Source organism: Glycine soja, chromosome 11 (assembly GCF_004193775.1).
Source record: "Glycine soja cultivar W05 chromosome 11, ASM419377v2, whole genome shotgun sequence".
Lineage (NCBI taxonomy): Eukaryota > Viridiplantae > Streptophyta > Magnoliopsida > Fabales > Fabaceae > Glycine > Glycine soja.
Window position 1 is genome coordinate 50,482,716 of NC_041012.1, and position 25,603 is coordinate 50,508,318.

Genomic DNA, 25,603 nt, shown 5'->3' on the forward strand with positions numbered 1-25,603 from the left:
TCAGATTAGGAACTTATGGTCTAACAAATCCAAGCCTTTTTTATTGGACAAGATATGCCATTGGCTCATCGTGACCTAATATGAATCGACCAATTTTTTGAATAAACTAGTGACTTGATTTGGTTTGTGATTTTTTTTATACCACGAATACTGCTGCATATAATCATCCATGAAAATACAAAGATTCACCAAGCAGGAATCGAATAAATAAGGATATTTCACTAAGTAGTAAGTATTTTACGACCATGGTGTAGGATCAAGTTACATGATTTTACTGACATATTTAAAGGTTAAAATAGTTTGAGATGTTCAAAATTCTAGTACATTTATATGATATCAACTTTGAATTTGATTTGTTAAAATAACTTATCTTACATGACATCTCACTAAAAAAAAGTAATGATATGTGAACATTATTTAACTTTAAACACTCTATTAATACCTATATAATTTTCCTCTATTTTCTCTCTTCTTATAGTTACATCATAGTATAACTTATCATACATATATTTCTCACCCACCGTTTCCCCCAAATTAATTAATCAATCTCGCTAGAGGGATTCTCCCATTGAACAAGTTCCTTGATTGCTTCTTCAATTTCCATCGTCCCCTGTATACATGCAGACAAGCAGAATCCCACGGCACTCAAACTAAGAACAACGTGGCTCTTCATTTCGTTCTCACCTTCATCACCATATAAGTTATCAACAACAATTCTAGACCGTTGGAGAAAAGAGCCAATTGTTTGTTCAATTCCATCTTCACCTAAACGAGAAATCATGCACGTATTATTACCCCAATTTGACTTTCCTGCTTCGAGATCACACGAATTGTTATTCTTCTCAACCTCTTTCGCAACAAATTTCGTACTAGAAATCTCTTCAATATTTTTTATTGAAGAGCAAATCAAGTCCTTAACGTGTCCAAGTTCACCCTCTAGCATGTTCACATCCTCTTTCTCACAAGCCCCACATCGTTGGAATTCTTGTTGGAGGAACTTCAAAGCATGTTCTCCAAACCTCATGAGATCCACCACTCTTGACAATGACCCCAAAAGCTTATTATAACAAACACTATTAAATGGTAGAAACCATAAGTTAGGTTCCATTTCTGCTTCCACAACAAATTTCCTAAGCTCGTTAACTTGCATTTTCAACTTCCTTTGGTTATCTTCCAAATTGGTTTTGCCAGCAACAAGGAGACTCAACGACCCAATGGACTCACCAAGTGTGGCCAGGCATTGAGAGAGTTCCGTTTTGGAGCAGGTGGAGGCTCTTTTGGGCCAGAAAATAAGATCCACGAAAATAGAACATGAGAGCCCAATAAAAGTTTCAATTATTCTGGCTAAAGCAAACTCACTTGGTGGCCCAAAATTTTTCCTACCAAGAATTAGAATGGCCCCAATAACTGCGGAAATGCCACCAGCAGGCCCATACATTTTACTTCGCTGAAGGAAGCTCGTGAAGATGAACCAAGGAAGTAGAGACAAGAATCTAATGGGCAAGAATCTCTCAAATACGAAGCAACCCAAAACGCCATACACAGTTCCTAACACGGTTCCTTGAGCCTTAACATTTGCAGCTCTAAATGTGGCTTCTCTCCCCGAAACATAGCTCACGGCCACTGGAAGCCCAGCCCAGAACCCATTTTCTTTGCTGTATATTAAGCCCATGAACACTGAGAGGCCCAAAGAGAGAGAGAATTTAATTGCTGGCATAAGATTTGTATTTCTTAACGTTGCTATCAAATTAGCCAACTTTTCTTTCGGAGAATTTCCATTTTTCTTAACGAGTAGGTCTTGAGTACAAGTTGGAGGTTCGGTCAATGATTTCTTGTGGAGGAGTTTGGCGCAAAATAAGAAGAAGCAAATGGATAATTCTTGGTAAGTTGTTGGAATGGTGTGAAGGGATTGGAGAAAATGGGTTGTGGTTTTTGCATTAGATTCGGGGACAGTTAGTGAACCGTCACGTAAGCTTTGTTTAGCTTGTTTTATGGTCAGGGTAACATGCTCCTCAAGGCTATTAAGACCATGTTTAAAGTCTTGGTCGAGAATGTTGATTGGGAATGAATTGGTGCAAGCTAAAGCCAACTCCATCCCTCTTAGATTGGTATCTACCTCTTGAAGTCTCTCTATTAGGCTCAAGCAATGTGATCTGAAAATTTTAATTGGAAGTCTCTCCCATTGCATGCCCTCCTGTGCAAAAAGAAATTGATAAAAGGGAAGAAAAACAAAATGAGTTTAACGATAGCAACAAAAAAAAACTACATTTATAGGGAGATGCAACATTAATTGCTTTCATGAAATGAGTCTTTGGGCTTACATTGTAGCGAATGATGATAGAAAGGAGCTTGGTTCGCTTAGTTACTAAAGACTTGGCATGAGACATTAATCCGACCGCAGTAATCTTGTCCTCCTCGCATATCACTTTTACAAGAAGCTTCAATCTCTTCAAGATATTTTTGGTTAATCGCTTGTAGCTTTGATTCATCTGTACCAATTATGAAACAAAATTTAGATTATAGAAATATTTCTTGAAAAACACACATTATATATATATATATATATAAACTTTCCTTATTACTTTTATCTCTACTTTTCTTTTTTCCTTTTTATTTATCTCCTCTTAATTTTTGCCCAAAAATAGGATTGCATATGTCCCTCTTAAATTAATTGTCACTCCTGCACCGTGTACCTAGTTGACAGCGCGGTATCGCAATTACTACCACCACCTAGCCTGTATTATGTAATGCTAATGATATTCTTTTGGTACCCATTTTTAGTGCGCATTCGCTACGTACTCGCTTAGGTGTTAAGGTAAGAAAATTCTCTAGAATAGCAGCAAGTCTTACACAGCCCATGCTCCAAAGGTAGCAATATTTATATATAAACCATATTTTTCTCTATTTTTTAAATAATAAAAATCCACAGCTTAATACACATTATGTACCTCTATAGTTTTACTTTCTCAACTAAGTAAACCTTAAGTATATAGATGTAGAATACTAGAGAAGAAAATAACGTGGAATGGGAATAAAAATAACAGAGAAGAAAAAACACCACTAACGGATGATGTGAAGATTCCATTTAAATGGCAAATGTTTTGTGGGCAAGAGTACTGACAGTTTTTTCTATTTTAATGAAAGAATCCACTTAAATGCCAAACGTTTCGATCATAAGGAATTTTCAAAAGTTTTTCTATTCAACTAGGATTGAATTTCCATAAGAATTTTTGCTGTTTGATGAGTAACTTTTTAGTCGGACTTTTTAAACAAATTTTCCCGCGAAAATCACCGAAATGTACATATATAAAGTTATAAAAAAATAATTTAATAGTGAAAGTTTTACACAATTATATAATTATAAATTATTTTTTTTTCTCTCTGTATCTCTTGTCCTTCCACTGGTACACCAAAAAATGGAGATGTGGGTATAACATTTTCCATTACCTATCATGTGTGGCATGTATACACCCAAAAAAGGTAGCAACAAATATTATACCAGTCAACAAAGTCAGTGTTGTCATTCAACAGTCAACACAGCCGAAATCAAAATATTGATATTAATTACTATAATATATTTTGTTTGGATTTAGTGTCCAAACTAATACAAATTAATAGCGTGTTATTACTGTAATAGTTTTTAGTTGCTTATAGGGCATCTTGACGTAAAAAGTAGATCAAACACATGTTAATCCGAGAACATTATAAGTTTTAGCAAATAGAAACATATTTCCTTGCTTTAGCGGTAAAAAAAAAATAAAAAATTGAATCATGTTAACATAGCATGCAGATGAACTAAAGACATGATTACCTGGGAGGAAGCAAGACGCGGATAAGGAAGCAGCAATGCCACAACGCAAGCAAGAACACCTAAGGCAGTGCTAGCAGCCAAGCTTATAGGGTGCATGATAGGATCAGTGTGAACACCATTTGCATAAGCCACCACGTACACCAGCACTATCTGACCCAACGATACACGTTTAGCTATCAAATGCGTGCTCTGAGGCCAGGGAAGAACCACCACAAATGCGGCCAGCGCCACCGCCGCAGCGCTGGTGGCTTTAGAGAACCGTCCTGGTCCGACAGCCCACAAGCTCAACATGGCGGGGCCCATGCTCTGAAAGGTGGCATAGAGTGCGAGCCAACATCCACGCAAGGCGTCTCCCAAAGCGGCGTCGTTTATGATGATGAGAATGGCTGTGACGTATGAGAATGCAGGGAATGCTACGAGGGTGCAAATGGAAGAAGGACCATAGAGGGTCACACAACCCACTATGGTGCACGCTAGGGCGGTTCGGAACGCAGATGAGAGGCACTCTCGCCACAATGGTGGCATATTCATCAGTCTCATTAGTTTTTTTAATTGTATTAGCTTTACCTTATGAAGGATGTTATATGATCGATGAGTGTAGGAGGCAAGGCAAAAGCATATATGGTTGGGTTTTTTTATAATGAGATGAGCAAAACAGAGGAAATCTTCTATTTTAATTATATATCAGTTAAATTTGATTCCGACAATTGAACAGTAGCATATGCATGAACCATATTGTAGTAGTTTTCTTATTCTAAATGGAGAAATGGTCCACTTTAAATAATTATCCTAATGAAGTAATTTTAAGCTGTAATGTATGGATCATATTGTTGTAATTGTCCTTATAATTAGCTATTCGAATTAAAAATTATCCAGATGTATGTGTATGGACTATATAGACCATATTGTAGTAGTTTTCGTATCCCCTATTTTTAGCTAAAGTAATTTTTTAATAAAGGCAACAGCAGGACAAAAGCCTTGCAAAAAAGATCACTTAATAATTTTTCATTATATAAAAGTCCAACAATAAACTAGATACAAAAATATATATAAAAAATAACACCATTAGTGTTAGCCAAAACGGCTAAAGAAATAGAAAGTGGAAAAATCAGCTTCAGGCCAATAACGATCGATTACATCCTATATAATTTGTAAAACTGTAGCACATCTCAAATCAGCTTCAGGCCAAGCTTTTTTTTTTTTTTTCTGAATTTCAGGCCAAGCTAATCTAGCTGAGTTTATTAGGTGGTCCTGTAACATGATTTGTTTTAAGGACGGGTCAACTTCATTAGGGGATTTGAGAGCAATTCACAAGATTTTTATTCTTTTAAACCACTATAATTATAAATCACCTCTATAATTAAAAGTGCAATTAAATGAATAATCGGTTGTAAATATCCATAAATATTGAATCATTGACATTCTTATCCTTTAGCTAAGAAGTGATAAAGCTGTTTGCTCGTAGAACTAAGCCACAGCTATGATGCATGTGCATGGCCGGATTAGGGAGTCACGTAACACAGAGATGGGACACTTCCTCAATTCCATGACCAAGTCTCCACGCACTCGATGTGCAACTGCTATATCGCGCATTTTTTTTTTTTTTGAATCAAATAGAGATTGTACTAATTCAAAAATCAATAAGAACTACAAAGCCATCGCTAGGATCCAGCTCTCCAAAAAAAGAAATCGTACAGATCAAAAGAAGCCTATAATAACAGATTAGCAATATGCTTCCTCAGCTTATTTGTATACCACCCCCTGTAAACTATATTATCAATAATATCATTAACTAAGTTATTAGATACTGTATGCCCAAAAACAGTCCCATTCCTGTGGTGCCAAATCCCGTAGACTGCCTCCGTGAAAGTGAGTTTCAGAATACTAGCCCGCCAACCCTTTTTTCCTGTTTGGGAGATAATCCAATCAAGTTCTTCATTCCAACCTTTAATCCTATGATCCAAGTTTAGCCAATGGAGCACCTGGTCCCAAACAGTTTTTGTCATACCACACTCAAAGAACAAGTGAGTTAGAGATTCATTCTTTTCTTTGCACAGTTTGCAAATTGTTTCCTGGATCATACCAAATCTATGCAGCCTGTCCATAGTAGGGAGTCTACCATGACAGACCATCCAGAGGGTCAGTTTTGCTCGCGGTCTTGCATGATTGTTATGCATCAAAAACCTCCATGGAACATAAATCTCTTCCTTCAAAAGCAGCCTGTAAGTAGTTGTCATAGAGAACTTGTCCTGTTGCATCAGTTTAGCTCAATCCTGGTGGTTTAACTCAATTAACTCTCTCTGTGCCATGATGTTCTTGAATATCCAAGACCATGTCGTTTTGCTATCCAATTGGCTCTGATCTATAATTCGTAAGATTTATGTAACCTCTTGGTGCTTTTAGCTTTGGTTTTGGCACTACCTGTGTTAAAAGTGAACTTTTTTTTAATAACAATTATATCTTTGTCTTACAAAAGATAATAAATAATTATTTTTGTCCCTAAATATGAAGAATGAAAATTTAAATTTTAGTTTTCGAAAGTATAATAAGTATGACAAATTCATGTATTTATTAATTTCCATATGTTATTATGAATAAAAAAGCCTACTTGATATATTCATGAATAAATTTGTCAATGTTTTACACATTTAGGAATGAAAATGATTATTTATTTAATATAATTTAATCTTCATCCTCCTCCTCTTTTTAATCATTCCAAGAATAACATTATAATAAACACTAAAAAAATAGGAAAATAAATACAAGTTAAAATAAATATAATAATAAGCATAATATTAATTAATAAACATAATTGGTATATTGTTCTGAAATTTCTAATGTTACATTATTTTATTTAAAATATGAAACTTAAACAAAAATACATAGTTATTAAATTAATTCTTATAAAAAAAATGAGATCCAACTTGATTTTGTTATTACCTAATATTCTCATAATAAAAATTTCATATCAACTTATAGATTATGCTTATTAATCAATATTATGCTTATTATTATGTTTTTTTTAACTTATGCTTGTTTTCTTATTTTTTAAGTGTTTATTTAATATTATGCGTGCAATGATTAAAAATAGAAAAAGATGAAAATTAAATTATATTTTGAATAAATAATAATTTTTGTCTCTGAATGTGTAAAACGCTGATAAATTTATCCATAGATATATCATGTAGACTCTTTCATTAACGGATGAATGAATTTGTCACACTTTTTTTTACTTTCGCGAACTAAAATTTAAATTTTTATTTTTTGAGACGAATTTGTCAACACTCTACACATTAGAAACAAAAACTATTATTTTAAAAAAAATATTTCCGATCCATATATATATATATATATATATATATATATTGCCAAGTTTGCCAAGTTTCAATTGGCTTCAGCCTAGATAAGCACAAATTCCACATCCCCCAAAGTAATTAAAAGGATATTTGAATCGAAACACAACTTTTTTTTACAAAATTATGTGGCTTAATTATTTCTTCTAGATGTTATCTTTACATGAAGAAATAAAAATGTACTGTATTTAATGCTATTAAACATTTGTTAGTTAAAATCTTGATGCATCTTAAATTAAATAAAAATATATATCATTTTACCTATTTACTTTAAAATAAATTCATTCTGGAAAGACCTACTCTAACTACGACAGACAATCTTTCTGTTTTATTTTATTTTATTTGTGTTCTACGTGTGTTCAATTAATGATAAGTTATTTTCCTTTTTCATTTTTTTTAGTTTACAACACTGACATATAGATGTTCCAATCCCAATAGTATAAACACTCGCTTTCATTTTTTTTATTACCTTTTTCTTGTTATCACATTATCATATATTATATTATTTTTTTTTCTTTCTTTCTCAAAGTGTATGCTAGCATTGGGTGTTTATTAAACATTATTCTTTATTTTAAGTCTGTTTTAATTAGGTAAGGTATTTTAGAAATAGAAGGTTCCCTCTTGTGAACTAACAGGCACGCCATGATCACTTCTTATCTCGAGGCTATAATATATCAATACACAAGAAGAAACATGTGAGCATGTGAGCAGATTTTTATATAGTAATATTTCGAGTCACTAACTTAACTCTATGGATTTTTTTTATTTAAAAAAAGAGTGTAAATATAATAATATAAAAATACAACACCAATTCAAATAATTTATAAACTTTATCCTTTTTAGTCTTTAATTTGTCTGGGATACATGCACGACCATTTTCCTTTGATTCTTTAAAGTTGAAGAAATCCGCAAGCTGTAATTTTTCAATCCAAAGCTAGTAGGATTACTTTTAAGTCCACACTTTATATTGTCATTCATTCATATATAAGTTTATATATATTCTTATATCATTGAACATGTGTTAATTAAGATCTTGGTTTTAATGTATTAATTATAATGTAAACTTTTAAAAATACATATCTATTGGTTTTTGTCATATCATTATTAATATTTAATAAGTTTAATAATATAAAATTGTTAATAAGTGATAATATATTATTAGATGAGAATGCGAAAGTTTATAGGTTTTGCTAACAAATATTCCAAAAATAGGAGTCCAATGAGATGAGCTATTAATTCGTCAATTATTTGAGCTTCATTCGTCGAGTGTTTGATTGATTTTGTTTGTTTTACAAAATAAATAAATAAATTTAAATTTAACTTTAGGGTATAAATGAATCAAGTTCAAACTTCATTACTCTGAGACTAAAATTTCACGAATAAGTCATATTTTGCTACAAAAACGTATATATTTTGATAAAAAAATATTTATTTTATATGTAAAAATTCTTAAACATCATCATTGCCCAGCATTTAACATTAGGTTGAGTTCAAACTTCATAAATAAGTTAAGTCTAACCTATTCAAATTTAACTTAAAAAATCACATATAATGAATATGACTAAAGATACCAGGTTTGGATTTGAGGCGCTAATAAATGTTGGTTCAACTGCAGATAATAAAATTGAACCAACATGTTTTCGGAATGATGTAACTTTTTTTTCTACTTGAGTACAGTATTATATTTTATATGCAAATACTAACCAATAATGGCCTTAAGATTCTGGTTAAAAAATTCAAAATAATTTTTTTAATTAAAAAGTATTGTTAATGTATTTATATTATAATTTCTAATACATTTTTATTGTGAACTTTAATAATAAAAAAATTCTATTTTAAATTCCCTAACAAATACTTTTAGAATACTACTGCAGGTTATCTGCAGGATAATATAATAATAATAATAAAGAATTTGTATGAGTCGTTAGTGGCATTGGGTTTAACGCTACTGAAACTCAGAACCATACATTCTGGGCAGCAAAGGAATCGACCATGCATGCACTATGCAAGTAAAAGTGGGATTTTCGTAGATCTCCACTCAACGTATACATTATTTCCGTTCGAGTATTGTACTGATCGAAACGTTTCCCTTAAGGACAAGGAAGGGCCAAGTGGGGAACGATATATAGGTCACTTAATTATCAAATGAAATATTAATAGTCCCACAATTAAGTTCGTCAAAGCAGAGCTGCTGCCCCTCAATTATTATATAATAAGTCCTTTCTCCAACATTTTAATATCTCGATAAAGTGTAAAGGAGATGTGCTTTTGTTAGCTGGAGTTTCAGTTTCTGGTTTACATTGGAAGGAAAACTTCCCACTTACAGATTTGGATGTATATTTTACGTACGCATTACTATAAGTTCAAGATGTAAAGAGTGATTTCAAATAATGGTTAAACCATTATTGGTTGTTAATAAATTTTTCAATAACAAATTTTAGTGATTACGTAAAACGACTTAGCGACTGTTTTTTTTTAAGGATGATTTAATACTGAAAAACAGTTATTTAGAAGGAAAATAAAAATGCCTCATCTGTGTCTTAGTGTCTACCATTGCTTTTCGCAACGTCCTTCCTTTTCGGCACCCCCCTTCCCATGAATTTTTACTAGCAACCAAAAGTTACAAATCAGCAAATATAGTAAATGCAGGTATAGCTAACTGCTTTGTCACCATCCACTATGTGTCTTAGTGTCTACCATTGCTTTAAGAAAACAGTTGTAGTACGAGTTAGTATCTTTTTATAAGCCTATTGGTATGTTGGTTTATTTGTATATAATAAAGAGAGACATGCTTCCAATAATAATGATGATTTATATGATCAAAGATGCATAAATATCATCCACATGTTCAAAGATGCATGCCAACGAATTGTACTCCTGAGTTTTGATTAAATGAATGAAATCCATCGGTGGGAATGTGGGATATTTAACCAATCAAAAGATCGAAAATAAAATACAAGAGGTTTATCCATGCAAATGCAACCAAAACAAGCGTGATACAATAAATAGAGATTACACTGATCAACAGAGATTAGCCCTTAAAAAATTAAGTGGAAGAGGATGCACGTTTTGCACACTCTTTAACTCACAAGAGATAAAGAATGATCATGAAATAAGTTAAAATGTCTCCTTATAATCCAAACATCAAATGCCAACTAATCCATTAATATTAAAATTGAAAAAAAAAGAGTAACATACAGTGACTAAAATTGCAATCTCTAAAGAATACTTTCTGATCTATATTATTTTAAAAAAGTTCAAATATTTTAGTGATCAGTTTAATGAATTACTTGGTAACATTTTAGTGGCCAATTTTGGTGGTTTTTTTAAAAAGAATAATCAGTTATTCCTGATCTAGGAAAAATTAATTTGAAATACTTTAAACTTTTATAATTTTATCTTGATAGACATATATATAAAAGAAGAAAATATTATAAAGTAAAATAATAATATTTAATTTCAAATCATTTATTAATTATTACATTAATAAGGTGAAATTTATAATACTTAAAGAGAATGTGGAGTTTAGCTCCTTACAGCAGAGGTAGCCCTCTTGATATTATTTGATTTCACTGAAGAAAACAAAAAAACAAGGGTTGAAAGAAAATAAACCGTCTCCTCTCTGTTGAATTGTATAATTTAGCGCTACACTAGCTAGAGAAAATAAAGCACAACCTAGCAGCGATCGACCTTCCTTTTCTCCCTTTCCTCCATGAGCAAAAGTTACGAATAAGCTGCAAGCGAGGTCTATGTGAGTGTAGCTAACTACTTTTTATTTCACCATCCACTATGTGTCTTAGTGTCTACTTAGTTCTTTTTGAGAATCCTGCACATTGTAAAGCCAATATTAACATCATGCACATTTTCAGTGCATGCCAAACGAACGAGCAATCAATGAAATATTTAACCAAAAAGCAAAACAAAAAGAGATTATTCTGTTTTACATGATTAACACTAAAAAAAGTAAGTAAAAGAGCAGAGTATACATATTTTGCACACTGTTCAGATCGAGAGAGAAAGAGACATGATGAAATAAGTATGAATGTCTCTTTATGTCTTCTACTAACGTCTAAACAGTGCACCTGCAGAGAAAGGGTTGAGGACCCACGCACAATCTTTATTGGGGTGGATGACACAGCCAAAATTTATTTAGGTCAAGAAAGGTTTTGATTTCTTGAAAACTAAGATATGCAGACCATCAATAAATCATTATATACGTGTTAGTGGAATCCTATGTAAGAAAGTAGTGCACCTTTGTCTATACATACAAGTAGTTCTCTCCAACTTCAGTGGCCTACGTACTTTTTCAGAGTATTCAGTCTAAATTTATTTTCTATTGGTTTTTTAATTAATTCCTGGTCTTCAGGCTTGGCACTGTTCAAAGAGTGAACACTGTCTGATGGTTCCAGAGAATCTGAAATCAGAAAAATAAGCGAGATCGGGGTTCAGGGAAAAGTGGGGTAGGGGTACAATAGGATAGGACGAACATACATAATAACGGAGTTTAATTTACCATGCAACAAATGTTAAATAAACTGAGACGTTGGTATTGTTTAACTAAGTCCATGAGAATCTGTTTTATGTTATTCTGTTCCTAGTTTTAATGTTTGTTCCTACTTTTAAGTAATTGGTTATTGTTAGTAGGATAGTGTTTATCTATTGGTTATTTATTGTATTGCCTATGAATAGGTTATGGATTAATAAAGCAAATACATTTTCACAATTTTTGACTACTCATTTCCCTAGTGCAGTATCTTTATTTTTCCCTGTTATAATAACAAAATGTGGGTGTTTATGAAATTAAACAAGTTCATCTATAGCTTCGGCATTTACACTTTTCATTTCTGAATACCTTAAGCATAATGTTTAGATGTAACTACATTCGTAACTGCTGCAATGCTACTACCTCCTAATATTATATGAATAAGAAAAAATTTCTGTATATACTCGTACAAATTGAATTTAAATTTGATTGTTCGCATGGAGCGGAAAACAAGTTGAATAAAGCCTAGTGATGTGCAGCCTGTTAGTGCACGATTCTACGACGTCTAATTTGACTTCTCGAGGCACACGTCTAATTCTACAACAGGGCGGAAATGAAGCCCGTTATTCCGGTCAACAAAAGTGATGAAGAAAATCTAGCACAAACAGGGTGCTTATTAATTTGGCTCCTTTCCGGTGTGTTTCACTTTTTTACCGCGCATTACTGACTCTTTAATTAGGGGCAGATCCACATCAGGTATTCAAGAAAAATTATGTTGTCTGGCTATAGCAATTACAGTCTACTGCATTTGGCTGTCTAAGAACAAGCTGATTTTTGAAGATTATCAATTTTCTGTAATAGAGGTTATTAGCAAGATTAAGTTTCTTATGTATAGACAAGCGCACCTGTTGCATTTGTTTTAGCATCTCTTGATATAAGTCTTCTTGTATTAGGGAGACTTTTGATTTTCTTTAACTGCGGGGTATACCCCATTTATTATTGTATCATTTTGGATTTAATATAATTTACATTTTTTCCCAAGAAAATCTAATAGCCCCAAATAAAAATAAAAAAACAGCAATATTTAATACTTAGTACACACAAAAACGACTGATATATAGCCAACTCGTGTATGTCTGTTAAAATTCAGTTTTAATCGTTTTGGTTGGTATTGTGTAATTGGGTTAATTTACCCATCATATGGAAAATTTTCCTGGTGTTTTCTAGATTCCTAGGTGGAAATATCAATATTTGAGACGTATTTCTCATCCCTAATAAAAAAATTATAATATAAAAAAATTACCGCTACCGTGGTCTGGTGTTTATTTTAGAAGTGTATTATTGATTGATATTGAATATGAATGTATAATAACAGGCGTCATCCTGTTATAAACTCTTGGTAAATAAGAACTTATTTATAAAGTTGACTATAAGCTTACAAAAATAAGCTAAAAAAATACTTAATTTTGATAAGTTCTTCCATAAAACTTAATTTGTTATTGCTTATTTTAAATAAACAACAACAAATTTATAAATCTCATAACCAGTTTTATAAGCCCAAATATAAATAACATTAACATCTCAGCCAAGATTTTCTAAACCGTTTTCTTGATGCTAATTTCAACGGATTGTAGAGGGTTAAGCAATATAATAATCGTAAGCAATTTTCAGCAGTAAGGTAGAATATTTGACATGATTTTATTTTATTTGTTACAAGAGTTATAAAATTGAAAAGATAACTAGATATTTTTTATCTGAAGAATCTACAAAAGTATGCAGTGTTACTGTTGGAAGAGGATTATGCCGCCCACAAGAAAGATTTACTCGTCAAGGGATACAAACTAAATTTGACGTGTCTTGCATTATCAGGGCTAGTGGCGATTACTGGGATCAAATACTACAGCACCAAGAGCTATAAAAACCCAAAATATAAGAATACCTACTATAGCAGTTCTCAACAACTGGTCATAATTACCATATAAGTTGCCTTCTAATTCATCGCAAGGATGCAATGTTGGAGAATCCTCATTGTCATTGTCACTGTCACTGGTATCCTCCAACCCATCTCTCCTGCTGGTCCCAGTTGCATAAGTTTGCAGCATATCCCCCTGGCCAATGTTGGAGCATTTCATGCAAGTGCAGCAGCCTCCAAGATATGAAGGCAGTGTTGGCATATAGTCAGAAAGAACTTTCTGATGCATCTCCCCTTCTATTTTCAACTTGTTTCTCGTAGCAGGCTTCAAATCCTAACCCAGATGTACAAATTAGTTTGTTTAATGAAGTGCATTTTACTTTATAGATCTACTACTTTGGCTATTATTATCTAGGTTGTTGTATTCCACTGAAAAATCAAATTGCATTTAATCAAACAATTTGTTTGATACCCCTTCATGTTTCATGATCACCAACACGATGCACCTTCTCTTGCCACTTTATTAGTCATTTTAGGCTGAATAAGCAGAAAGGAATCGAAGGATAACTTACCTGAATAAAAGTCTGGGCAATAACATGAACATTGGCTGGCAATCGTATGACAAACATGCAACCAAGACGATTAGGAAAGTGGTCTTTCAGAAGGGAAGAACAGGATCTGATTATTTGCATGGGAATTCTCACTGGAGACAACCCTTCACAGTCCACCAACACCGTAATTTGCGGGTTGTCTGCATCAACCAAGTGCAGGACTCCATATTCTACCTGTGATACTGAAATAACGAATTAATGATCATCAAATGTTGTAAAGTAAAACTATACAACAAAAAGTAATACGTCAAGCAAACAAAACTGACTGATGATCTGTAGAGGAAGTAAGCAATGAAAGAGGGAAAAAAATATTTTTCTCAACTCACAAAATAAAGCAAAATCTGATGACTTATCTATTTTGGTAATAAGCAAACATGAGGATAAAATGACAAGAAAAAGAAGTGCTGAATTTGCAAAAGAATAACTTACTGACTGCCTGAGCAAATCGAGGTCTATCTTCAGATGTCAATGTACTGCAGGCTAACCCAAACCTAATGATTAGGCAAGGTCTCTGCCCCACATCAGACCCATGCCAGAACACCATTTTGGATGACATTTTCAGTTCTTCTTCTGAAAGAATTCTGTAAGTCTCTCGCCATCGTATGGTCTTCTTGATTGAGGTAAGGAAGCATGAAAAATCATTATTAGAAGCTGCATAAAATCTCCGAAGCTCATCATCATTGATTCTGCATAAAAACCTACTAAATCATGGTCTGTTGCAACAGGAGAAACCAAGAAATATGCAGTAAACATGCTATTGCTAACTGAAAAGACAATTCCTGGCCCTGATTTTAGTACCTGACTCAAAATGCACAATATAAAGTCAGAAGTGTTGCTTAGTGTTCCAAAAAGTTTTTCATACAAACAAATATGAATATACATGTGTCCATCATATAGGCTAAACATAAGTTGGATTTTTATTTATTTATTTATTTTTAAAAAGGGAGTTGTGAATTGGAAGAGATCAGGAGTGTTATTGGTAAGAATCATTTTCATGAAATTTTGATTCGCATGATTTAGGATTTTTACAAGAAACAAGTGACATCTTGATACTAATCAATTATATATAGTTGGGTTATTTAGTAGTCAAATACTATATTGTTACATGAGTAATTGGATACTAGGTGATGCGATAAATTCAAATTTTACTCAAAATCTCAGCAAATCCAACTCCATGATAAGAGACAAAAATACAGTTGTCAACAAATTATTAATGTGCTGTTTCTCATTTCTGCTAACGGAAAAAAATGGTAAGTTTACATCATCAACAATTGAACAAAATGACTTAACTGCATGAATATCCAGTAAATTTGAGTGTCACATAATGATACTCTTTTGGAATGGCACAATTTGGAAGTATCACATCCTGTTTATTCAATATCGTGAATGCACAGGAACTGTAAAATACCTTTCTGGTAAACTAAGCCCTTGATTTTCAAGCTCTTGATAGAGTTGAGTCAACCATTTCTCAGATTCTAAAATTTTAGGATCTGTCAAACACTGGCTACAAAATGCAAGAAAAATGTAAGCTTGAAAGTAGAGCTTAAAAATCAAGATTTTAAACCCCACAATTAATCTCAAATTTTCACTGGAAGATTCAGTCATAAATGCACAATTAATTTTGGGTTTTATATGTATGATATCACATCACATATGCATATAAAATATATGGAAAGACCAAGATTAATTTGGACTTGGTAGTTCACATTCTTGGCCCAACAAATATCAATATCCTACATTACATTCGGAGAAACACAAGAGAAGTAGTAAACCTAGTTATGAAGATAAAAATTAAAATTATTTTTACTGAATACAAAAGAAATCACAAAATTTACAGTGCAAGGAACTGGGTAAATCACTCAGGTTGAAATTTCGACCATTAAAGAAATCAAAAGGAATTTTATTTACAAAATCCTGCAAACTGCATCAATGCAGTTTACCTTTTCTACTTTTCCGAGGTTGAAAAAGGTAATCTTATATTGCTATTAAAGCTCAAAGGAAAATGCATACGAATTAGAGAGTCGGAATTAAATAAGCACACAAATAGACATTAGCATGAAGAATCAGAGCATTATATACCTTGTATTCAAATCAACCTGTAAAGGAGATAATTCTGAGTATGCAACTGCATCTTGTGAATCAGTACTACAATCTGACTTGCCATCACTACATTTTGATAGATCAGGAAATAATGTTGCAATTGAAAGGGCTAGCAATGGTCTTGATAGGACCTGACAGCAGAGAGATATATCAGCCATCTGCTCTCATGAGTCATGAGTATAGCTCAAATTGGTATACTTAGAAAACATAAAGAACATAGCACAAACATCAACGAGAGAAGTCTTCATTCAATTTAATCCTCAACCAAAATGGCAAAAGGGGGCAGGGGAAGTATCATATAGTATTCATCAATATTATTCACGAATAAAAATCTTCAACATCTACCTTCACTTCTTCGGTAAATGGGAAAAAGGGAGAGAGATATTGATCTTTGCCCTTTTCACTCTCTCCATTCTTCCCGTGAAATAAAAGTGTAAAGCTCATTGTAAAAGATTGTGATTAACATAGCTCTACGTATATCTTCTTGATGTGCAAATATACACAAGATAGCTGTTTTCTTTTCTTTTGTTAAAAATGGGAGACAATTTCTAAAACTTCCCAAGTTCTCAAATAACTCATTTTTCAGGTCAGTTTGGTACCATATATCCTGAGATACAGGGGAGCAAATTTGATTTGTTAGATCAATATGAAAAATTCATTCTTAAATTTTTCAAAGGTGATACCAAACTGACAGTAATTGAAAATGGTTCACTAAGAATATTGTGTTTTCTCCATTAAAATGTTATTAAAATATATTATTGATGAAAACTTCACAAATTTATATAACAAACCTGCATGCCGTCAACCAAACTCTTGAAGGGTGCCCACCTCTGAATCCATTTAAATGGTGGATAACATAGGATTTGTAGAGCCTGAAGGCCTCGCCATACACATGGGCATCTCCTCTTGGAGAACCTCCTAATGATCTCTAAAGCAGCAACTTTAAGTAAAAAAAATGTGATACCACTCATATCTCTACTTCCAAAGCGGCCACGGATCAGTGAAATGACATGCCCATGGTTTCTCTGTACAAAACTTTTAGGAAGTGATGCAATTAGCAGATTTTTGTATGCTTTATTCTTAGCCACGACACTGCCTGGTTTTGGGATGCTGCTCAAGTAAGAATAATCCACCGTGTCTCCCATGTAAACTGATGATAGTGTACAACAAAAGTATCTTTTCAAATGCAAGAATCAATATCCAATGAAAATGTCTTCAAAGTGCAGTGCGTATATAGCGGTTAATTTAAAAAAAAAAATAATCTGTAACACAACACATAACACTCCAAAACGAGCCTGCAAAATTTTGAGGTAGATATAAACCATCTTTCGAAATTAAAATGTCACGAACTCAGGCAGGAACCAGAGAACCTTACCTAAAACTTCAGCTGTTAAAACTTAAAAGGCCACAATGATGCTAATTTCTTATGAAATTCAAACAAAATTGACATGAAAATTCGGAAGAAAATAATTCGAATATATATCCAGCTCTTTCGCAAACAGTTATCAAAGATTCAAACTCCACAAAGACAAAGCCCGGTTAATTTATACGAATAAATTAAACAGGTAACGTAGTATGAAATTAGTTGCAAAAAACCTTGACCTGAAATAGGATTGCAACAGTTTGCAAGGTGAGCGCATCCCCAATTATGGATCAATCCTCCTTCGTCGCTGTAAGTCAATGAACCGGCGCGACTACCATAACATCGCCCTCTGCCGTATTTATGTATTTTCACTTTAATTATGAAAAAAACTTACTTACTAGTAATTTCTTAAAGGTTTGAGGTTAACAAATTGTTCCTTCAAAAAATAAAGGGTAATAGGCAATTAATGATGGATTTACTAACATTTTTTTAAAAATTTTAAAAATAATAATATTAAAAAATTAATAGTAAGTAAACTAATTATGAGTCTTTTTTCTTTTTTTTCTTATTACTTTTAGCCATTATTGTAAACGATGCCAAGTATTCCTTAATTGAAATACTATTTCTTTTATGATAAATTCATATTATCTTTTTTCTATTTACACCACCCCTGTCTTCCTCCTTAAAATCCAAACTTTCCATTTCGCATGGCTTCTTTGAAAATCAATTGAATGTCCTTCCAACGAATCTCGAGAGCGTGCATTATCATCTTCTCCTTTGCATTATAGATGGAACTAGGGAACTAGGGGTTCCTTTTAGGAACAAGATTGGGAATGGGTCATTGGGTCTTGAAGCTCTAAAGTTTAAAACTTGACTTTTTCTTCACGGGACATTTGGTCTTGAAGCTCATTGGGTTTAGGAATGGCTACATCATCCTTGTAGGAGAAGTGGTGAACGAGAAATGCTAGTTGTGGATTTGGATTTGTGTTTGCGGAGAATGGTGCATGTTTGTGGATTTGAAACTATGTTGACAATTGAAAATAGTGCATGTTGTTGGGTTCAAGGGAATGGGGTTGACCGTTTTTAATGAGTATAATTTTTCCTTCTTGTATTTTTTGTTCCGGATCATAATTTTTTTTCTTACAAACATTCTGTTCAAAGGTTTAAAGATCGAAGAAAAAGGCATTTAAGGATAAAAAAAAATCATTAAAAACTATATGACTAGCACATGATTCCTTTCCATCAAATATTAAACAACTTTAAAAGTGTTGGGAGAGGTATGTGTATAATTAGGTGACGTTCAGGGGGTTTTTTGTAGTTGTTTAAATGAAAGGAAGGTTTATGTAATTTCATTAAATCTCCGAGGAGGTATGTTTAATTCACTCTTATATATAAAATCAAAACGCAAGTTGTCTTAATAGATTTACGATATAAAAAACTATGGAATATAATCTTATTAAGACACGAGTTATTAAACTAGTTATAATGTAAAAAGTCAATAGTCTATTTTTGGATTTGAATAATATAAAAAATATTTAAATTAGCTAATGTAGAAATCTAAAAGAATAATGAAGAATATATTCTTAAAAAAATAATCAAGTTCACATTTATTTATCATTGCATAGATAATTTAAGAAAATATTAAAACCAAATAAATGTATCATTATGAAAAAAATTTAAGGATCACATTTATTTTTCACTTAAGAAAATTTTGACCAAACCAATAAGACAAGGTGAAAAATCCCTTTGTAAGTATTTAACTAAATTATATACATAAAATTTGAACACAATACTACTAATTATCAATTATAATCATTTAAATAAATTAAATTTATCCCATAAAAAAAACAAAGAAAAAATAGATAATTGAATGAATAAGATTAACCATAGTATTAAAACATATAAAAAAGTAAAATAATTATTTACAAACAAATAAAGTTACAATATGAATCAAAATATTTGTCATAAAAGTGATATAAATAAATATAAATTAAACTTACAAGTTTGGAGTTGTACAAAATAATATTGAAATATGAACATAATATCTTCATGACAAGTAAATAAAACACCCACAATAACAAATATTTTTACTACTCATTTGTTAATAAGACAAGGGCAAATATCATGGCATTAATAATCACCGCTACCTGTTGCACATTAATATTAATTTTTTTAACATTTTTATTTGTACATATATTTTAAAATATAATTTTATTTGAAATTACATTTTAGTGAAATTTTACTCAAGTTTACACTCTAAAGAGTAATTTTTTACATTATATAGGAGTAATATATACACTATTGTTTGCCCTATAATCATATTGTATATTAATAATTTCAAAGTTCAATAATCATTGACTAAGTGATCCAATGTCCAAATCAGCTCAATCACTGGTTAGATTTTTAAAACTATAATTCCAAGAATGTAGCGAGGTGAAAGGAAAAAAATTGAGAAAAAAATAATAGATAATAAGTGATGTGATGATGCCTCCACGCCAAAAGAGCAACCTCTATGGTCTCCCCTACCATCCAAGTAAACAAAGTACTGAAGCGCTAGGGAAAACAGCCATATACAGGTAAAGAAGTGCCTATAACACAAGGAAGTGACAAAATTCAGATATCAATTTTCAACATCCACAATCACAATATTAAGCAAAAGGCAAAACTTGGCACCTAATTTTTAAAATTTTTAACAATAAGGTCATGCAAATGAACAACTAAATTTCCAATTTAACTAGTCACCAAACACTGACCAAGCACTTAGAATACAGTTGGTTTTTCCAAGACAAATGGCACTATACTCGGTTCAACAGTAACAGGTGAACCAATCCACACATTAAGTTGTATATCCTTCTGTTCACAAAAGGAAGATGAGAATCCAAGCTGTAAATCACAACATTTCTTGTGACTTCCGCACACATCGGCTAACCTTCTTCTTGAATTCATCTCTCCTATCTCTCCACTCCTTCTGCAACATAAGATCATGACACAGTCTAAGAAAAACTCTCAAAATAATATATTTAAACTGTCGAGATTGAAGCACTTCATACACCTTAATCTGTAAAGATTTTAGGAACAGCAATGTGTATTTCTAATATGATCACAAAATTAAAAAATAAAAAATTACAGGATCATATGCTAAATTCTCTACTCAAAGTACTCAAACAAATGATATATGTTACTACCCAACTCAGCATAAGGCATGCCCACGTTGGTGACAGAGTACCAACACATCCACAATAGCATACTAAAGCCAACCCCTATACCTTCGAAGCTAGCAACATCATACATGGATAATCCCAAACGCTAACAAAAGAGATATATAGGACACCCTAGCTTTTATTTTGGATCCAACAGGACAGATCAAGAAAGTCATCCAGGTACTAGTCTTATTGTGTCAGACATAATGTCAGGCTTGGCATTCTCACCCCAGCACACACGGGTACTTGACCTGCCTCACCAAACTCAGGATAAGGCAGTGTGGCCCTGTGGGTGTAGGATCAATCCTCCACGGCTCCACCCCCCCCCTCCAGCAATGTACCCCTCCTATAAAAAGTATCATGGCTAGTTATGCTTCTAGTGAAATTTTTGTTAATTTATACTAAGCTGCATTTTTCTGCTAAAATTAGTCAATCTTTTACTAGTATGACACTTATCACAAACATATCTATTAAATTTTATGAAATGATGAATTAATTATAAGATTGTCATTCATTATTTGTTATTCATAAATGGGAGGTAGGGAGGGCGAGGCCATATGGTGCTTGTGGGACTAGTACAGGCTTCCACCCTAAAACTTGAGGGGCCCATAGGGTTTTGAATGTTATCTTAAAGGATGGGACAGGGTTGGGTTGAGCAAAAACCTACCCATTCTAGCCCCATTCCATTGCCAAGCCTGCTGAAATTGTACTAAAAGAAGCATTCCCATGCTTTTCTTTGTTTCTGTGCTTCAAAAATCTGATCATAAAAGTTCCAGGTTTTGCATAAATCAGAGCAATTTGAGTAAAGCCCACTTCCCTCATAACACATTTCCTAATTAAGCCATTCTATTAAAATTATTTTTCAACTGTATTTAATCACTTGTGAAATGCATCCATACTAAAAATATAAAATTGACTCACTTTGTTATCTAATTATCAATAGAATAAGTATTATACAAGTTTATATTATTTGCAATTCCACATCTCACTCTTCACACCCACTAGCTATGTGCTTAAGTACCTTGGACTAGTCAGAATTTCTCCACATATCAAATACCTAATCTTAAGAAAATAACTACTGAAATAATTTTTAAAAGTGACGGTTTAACTTTTCTTTTCTAGGATGCAAATAGTAGCCATAAGATAGGACTGAGGGAAAGGTTGCTGAAATAAAATAAAATCACAAAATGGTCAAACTTACCGCAGCTTCAACATTTGCAGGAGATTCATCATTAGGACTAGAAAGCATCGATATGATACTTAATACTATACTCTCTACCTGCAAGACAGCATATATAATATTAATTCATAAGCAGGTTTTAAACAGCTTTACAACTACTATGTCAAACCAAAAGCGGTGGACAAGAAGACGCATATCATTTGGCAAGAACATCCAGAAAGATTATTAATGGCAAACTAACCTTGAAATTTTTAACACTCCAAATTAGCTTTAAGGATAAATATTTGTTGCTCTAAATTAGTTATTTTTATTTGATAAACAATATTGGAAAGCTCCTGCTTCAACCTTAGACTTTTTCCTTTATGGCCTTTTTTCCATGATCCATATCAAAACTCAAACGTAGAATGAACTGAAACCACTACCACTAACAAGTCTTTAGGTCTTCTAACTTTATTCAGAGACTGAGAAGAGAGAGTTATAGCATTCAGAAAGTTGAAGTTTTAACACGTAGTAGACTAATATTTTCCTTCCCATTGAAAGTGTGAGCTCTATCCTATGTGAGCTATCATTAATGCAAAGCTAACAGTCCAAGACAGCATCACAAGAGAATCTACTCTAGAATAGATTATGTGTATGAAGCAAACAGAGGAATCACCACAAGATGAAGCCTAGTATAAATTTATAATACAGTTAGATTCTGACACATATATGTACATTATATCTTATCAAATGTACACAGACAAATTATATTTCTGGAGCTTTGTTATCAAACAAGATCACACCAGCAAGAGCTACTAATGTTAAGCTGCCCTAATCTCCAACACTAGGGATGGTAAATTGCACTTATCAATATATAATATATGTCTATATCTATTTATTGAATGAAAGGATTGAAAATTTTAAGTATTCTAGTATTTCTTAAGTATATCTCTCACTGCTTGATAACATTGATGGAAATGCCTTCAGAGTTCAGATTAAGCATATTATGCATACAGTCAAACTGCAGGAAGAAAATTAGTAACCAAGGGTATCATATGGTTTGCTGGGGTATTTACACATTTTAACTTGATCTTTAAACAAAAGCATGCTGAAGGGATACCAAACAATAATAACCTCACATTTCTAGCACTAAGTCAATTTAGCCAGCAATATCAAAGTAGACTCACCAATTGAAGGGGCCTGTTTGGATAAACTTTTCCATACTTATGAGAGAAGAAAATAGGAAAGAAAAATGAAATTAGCTTCTCCATAAACTAAAATTAAGCCTATGCATATTAGCTTCTCTATAACATGATTTTAACTTATGCATAAGCTAATTTTAGCTGATAGAAAATCTCATTGCATTTTTCTTTCTTATGGAAAAGTTTATCCAAACAGACCCTAAAAAAAGGCAGAGGTCTCATTGTAAAAATAAATAAATAAATTAAATTTATGGTGTAATGTTAAAACATACTGTATGAACAGGCGTCCAGCGCTCACTTGCAAGCTCATAACCATTTGGGTCGTCACCAGGAGGATGAAGAATTGATATGCAAACTCGCCCATCAGGATACACTGCAAATTGAACAACATCATTGAATTTCATGTATTAATCGAAGCAGGATAAAAAAAAAAGTGTCAGACCAACCATTGGGATGCCATAACTCTGAGGTAAATTTCACTGATGGTGGACTATTTGGGTAGTTGGGTGGAAAGCTCATAATGGCATTGAAAAATCCCCCCTCACTACACGAAATTAAAAAGTTGACAAAATAAGAAAGCCGAGTGGTCAGTAAAACTAAAAACTCAAGTGCTATAAAAGATCATTGAAACAAAATACTAAAATAATACTGTCACTAGTAAAACCAATCCCATAAAAGGAAAGGAAAGTTGTGACTTAGATCATTTTCTAAAACAAGAACAAAAGCAAAGCCTATATCTCAGGAAAATCAATCAAGTGCAATCAAATGAACCCCACCAAGAACAACCAAATCAGTATCATGTCTTGCAGAAGCCGCAATAAAAGAATAAAATAAAACATAAGCTGTATTCTTTTCATCAAGCCTCCGTACAACAACTATAATCTCGTCTCTAGAGTTAAACAAAGCAACCAGAAAGACTCACAAAAAATATAAAAAAGAAACACCTTAATGATTCCACGGTACCAGGGCAGAAAAAGAAACCACCCCATCTGTTCAAAAAGAAAAATAACATAAAACTCTGAAGAACCCCCCGATAAGTATAATTAAAAACGTGATTTTTAGGGGGGAACCCAAAACCCCAGAACAAAGAAGCAACGAGATCATCACTGCACAAACAAGGGGAATCCAAAATCCCAATAATCAATTCAAAAACGCATAAATTGGTGTGAAAGAAAGAGATATTTAGTGAAGAGAGCTTACTAAAGAGTATCGGGAGGTCCAATTATAGTCACACTCCATTCAAAAATGTTGGTTTCGTCGACCAAACCGGCGGAAAAGCCATCGACGGGGTTCTTGCAAAGATCTGCATCAAAGGGAAGATGAATCAGAAGACTGCGGAAAATCCACGCTAAGAGGGATAGAGAGAAAGGGGTTTGATTGGGTGACCTTTGAGCTGCTTCTGAAGGAGGAGGCTTGCTTGTGACGCCATCAACGAAATTGAAGAGAGAGAGAGAGAGAGAGAGAGAGAGAGTTTAAGGATTGTGTTGTGTTGTTCGATTGAGAAATAGAAAGGAGAGCAGAGAGAAAAGAGAAAAGTGGAAAAGCGGACAGAGAGTTGAATTGTATTTATAGTATGGTATGGTATGTGAAAGGATTTTGTAACAAACGTAGATATGAATTATGATATGATATGATAGATAAACAAAAGAAAAGAGGAAGAGAAAATGATTCTGAGTCTGTGTTTTGTGGCTTTGCCTGCTTGTTTGGTGCATCCAGGTCCAGGGGGTGCGTGTTCCAGTTTTCATTCCATTTTTTCACTTTTCTTGACAAAGTCATTTTATTCAAATTCAAATCTATATTATAAATGTTTTGTTTTTCATATGGTAAATAATTTTTTTAGTGTAGAGCAAGTTCTACTGTATATGAAATTTGTAATAAATAAAGAAATATCTTTTGACATATAAATTATATTTTAGATTTATGATAAATTATATCTTATCATGAAACAAAATTACATTTTATTTTGTCTTTTAAAAATATTATTTTTATTTTATGATATTTTTTGAAAAATTAATTAGACATAAAGATAAAAGGAATAGATAGAAAAAAGAATTAGTTAAAAAATTAAGTATGCAAATAAAGATAAAAGGAGGATGATTGAGACAATTGAGAAATATATTTTTTAGTTAAATTAAAATTAAAAATCACATTAGAAAAGAATAAAGATTAAAAAAAAACAAAATTACATGTTAGATGTATATTATTAGAATAAGTCATGTAATTAAATAATAGTGAAAATTACTCACAGAAACATTCTTATTTAAGAATAATTTATACAAATAATTTGATTTAAAAATAGTTCATAAAATTTCTATCGTATAAAAGTGAGAATTTAAATTTAAATTTAATAATTTATCATATAAATGTAGACTGGAAATTATTCTTTTTTGATAAATATTTTAAAATTCA

The 25,603-nt window shown here is 32.4% G+C and overlaps 3 protein-coding genes and 1 long non-coding RNA gene across 7 annotated transcripts; all 4 read right to left on the bottom strand.

Moving 5' to 3' along the window:
- Positions 1-472: 472 nt before the first annotated feature.
- LOC114375803 lies at positions 473-4,435 on the bottom strand. Its single transcript, XM_028333664.1, has 3 exons — positions 3,812-4,435; positions 2,322-2,489; positions 473-2,194 (listed from the first exon to the last, which is right to left on the bottom strand). Exons 1-3 carry the CDS (start codon positions 4,349-4,351, stop codon positions 539-541), a joined length of 2,364 nt encoding a protein of 787 aa, XP_028189465.1. The 5' UTR covers positions 4,352-4,435; the 3' UTR covers positions 473-538.
- Positions 4,436-10,598: 6,163 nt separating this feature from the next.
- Positions 10,599-11,321, bottom strand: LOC114374406. The gene is made up of 2 exons (XR_003658558.1): positions 11,151-11,321; positions 10,599-10,990 (listed from the first exon to the last, which is right to left on the bottom strand). It is a non-coding gene; the product is annotated as an uncharacterized LOC114374406 (long non-coding RNA).
- Positions 11,322-13,321: 2,000 nt separating this feature from the next.
- On the bottom strand, positions 13,322-18,022 carry LOC114377090 (phosphatidylinositol/phosphatidylcholine transfer protein SFH4-like). Of its 3 annotated transcripts, none has more exons than XM_028335483.1 (7): positions 17,873-18,022; positions 17,062-17,420; positions 16,250-16,401; positions 15,579-15,674; positions 14,600-14,856; positions 14,132-14,352; positions 13,322-13,893 (listed from the first exon to the last, which is right to left on the bottom strand). In XM_028335483.1, exons 2-7 carry the CDS (start codon positions 17,413-17,415, stop codon positions 13,519-13,521), a joined length of 1,455 nt encoding a protein of 484 aa, XP_028191284.1. In that variant the 5' UTR covers positions 17,416-17,420; positions 17,873-18,022; the 3' UTR covers positions 13,322-13,518. The 3 variants fall into 3 exon arrangements, with proteins under 3 accessions (XP_028191284.1, XP_028191283.1, XP_028191285.1); XM_028335482.1 differs by having other exon boundaries at positions 14,600-14,868; XM_028335484.1 differs by lacking the exon at positions 15,579-15,674.
- A 1,848-nt stretch (positions 18,023-19,870) lies between these two features.
- Positions 19,871-24,915, bottom strand: LOC114373516 (ubiquitin-conjugating enzyme E2 7). Of its 2 annotated transcripts, XR_003658415.1 has the most exons (7): positions 24,581-24,915; positions 24,395-24,497; positions 23,641-23,738; positions 23,467-23,567; positions 22,035-22,112; positions 20,387-20,601; positions 19,871-20,221 (listed from the first exon to the last, which is right to left on the bottom strand). XR_003658415.1 is itself a non-coding variant. In XM_028330993.1 (6 exons), the coding sequence occupies exons 1-6, from the start codon at positions 24,621-24,623 to the stop codon at positions 20,524-20,526; spliced, it is 501 nt and encodes a 166-aa protein (XP_028186794.1). In that variant the 5' UTR covers positions 24,624-24,915; the 3' UTR covers positions 20,225-20,523. The 2 variants fall into 2 exon arrangements, 1 of the variants encoding a protein (XP_028186794.1); XM_028330993.1 differs by lacking the exon at positions 19,871-20,221 and having other exon boundaries at positions 20,225-20,601.
- Positions 24,916-25,603: the final 688 nt, after the last annotated feature.

Bases quoted from the DNA above. Each gene is read 5' to 3' on its own strand.
- LOC114373516 (XM_028330993.1), bottom strand. From the start codon at position 24,623: ATGGCGTCACAAGCAAGCCTCCTCCTTCAGAAGCAGCTCAAAG. The intron at 23,739-24,394 runs GTAAGCTCTCTT...AATTTCGTGTAG, and splicing joins GGACCTCCCGATACTCTTTA to TGAGGGGGGATTTTTCAATG. The intron at 20,602-22,034 runs GTAAGTTTGACC...CTTATGTTGCAG, and splicing joins CTGCAAATGTTGAAGCTGCG to AAGGAGTGGAGAGATAGGAG.
- LOC114377090 (XM_028335482.1), bottom strand. From the start codon at position 17,415: ATGGGAGACACGGTGGATTATTCTTACTTGAGCAGCATCCCAAAACCA. The intron at 16,402-17,061 runs GTTTGTTATATA...CTCTGCTGTCAG, and splicing joins GTTTGGTTGACGGCATGCAG to GTCCTATCAAGACCATTGCT. The intron at 15,675-16,249 runs GTATATAATGCT...TGCATTTTGTAG, and splicing joins CAGGTTGATTTGAATACAAG to CCAGTGTTTGACAGATCCTA.
- LOC114375803 (XM_028333664.1), bottom strand. From the start codon at position 4,351: ATGAGACTGATGAATATGCCACCATTGTGGCGAGAGTGCCTCTCATCT. The intron at 2,490-3,811 runs GTAATCATGTCT...TAATTGGTACAG, and splicing joins CGCGTCTTGCTTCCTCCCAG to ATGAATCAAAGCTACAAGCG. The intron at 2,195-2,321 runs GTAAGCCCAAAG...CTTTTTGCACAG, and splicing joins CTATCATCATTCGCTACAAT to GAGGGCATGCAATGGGAGAG.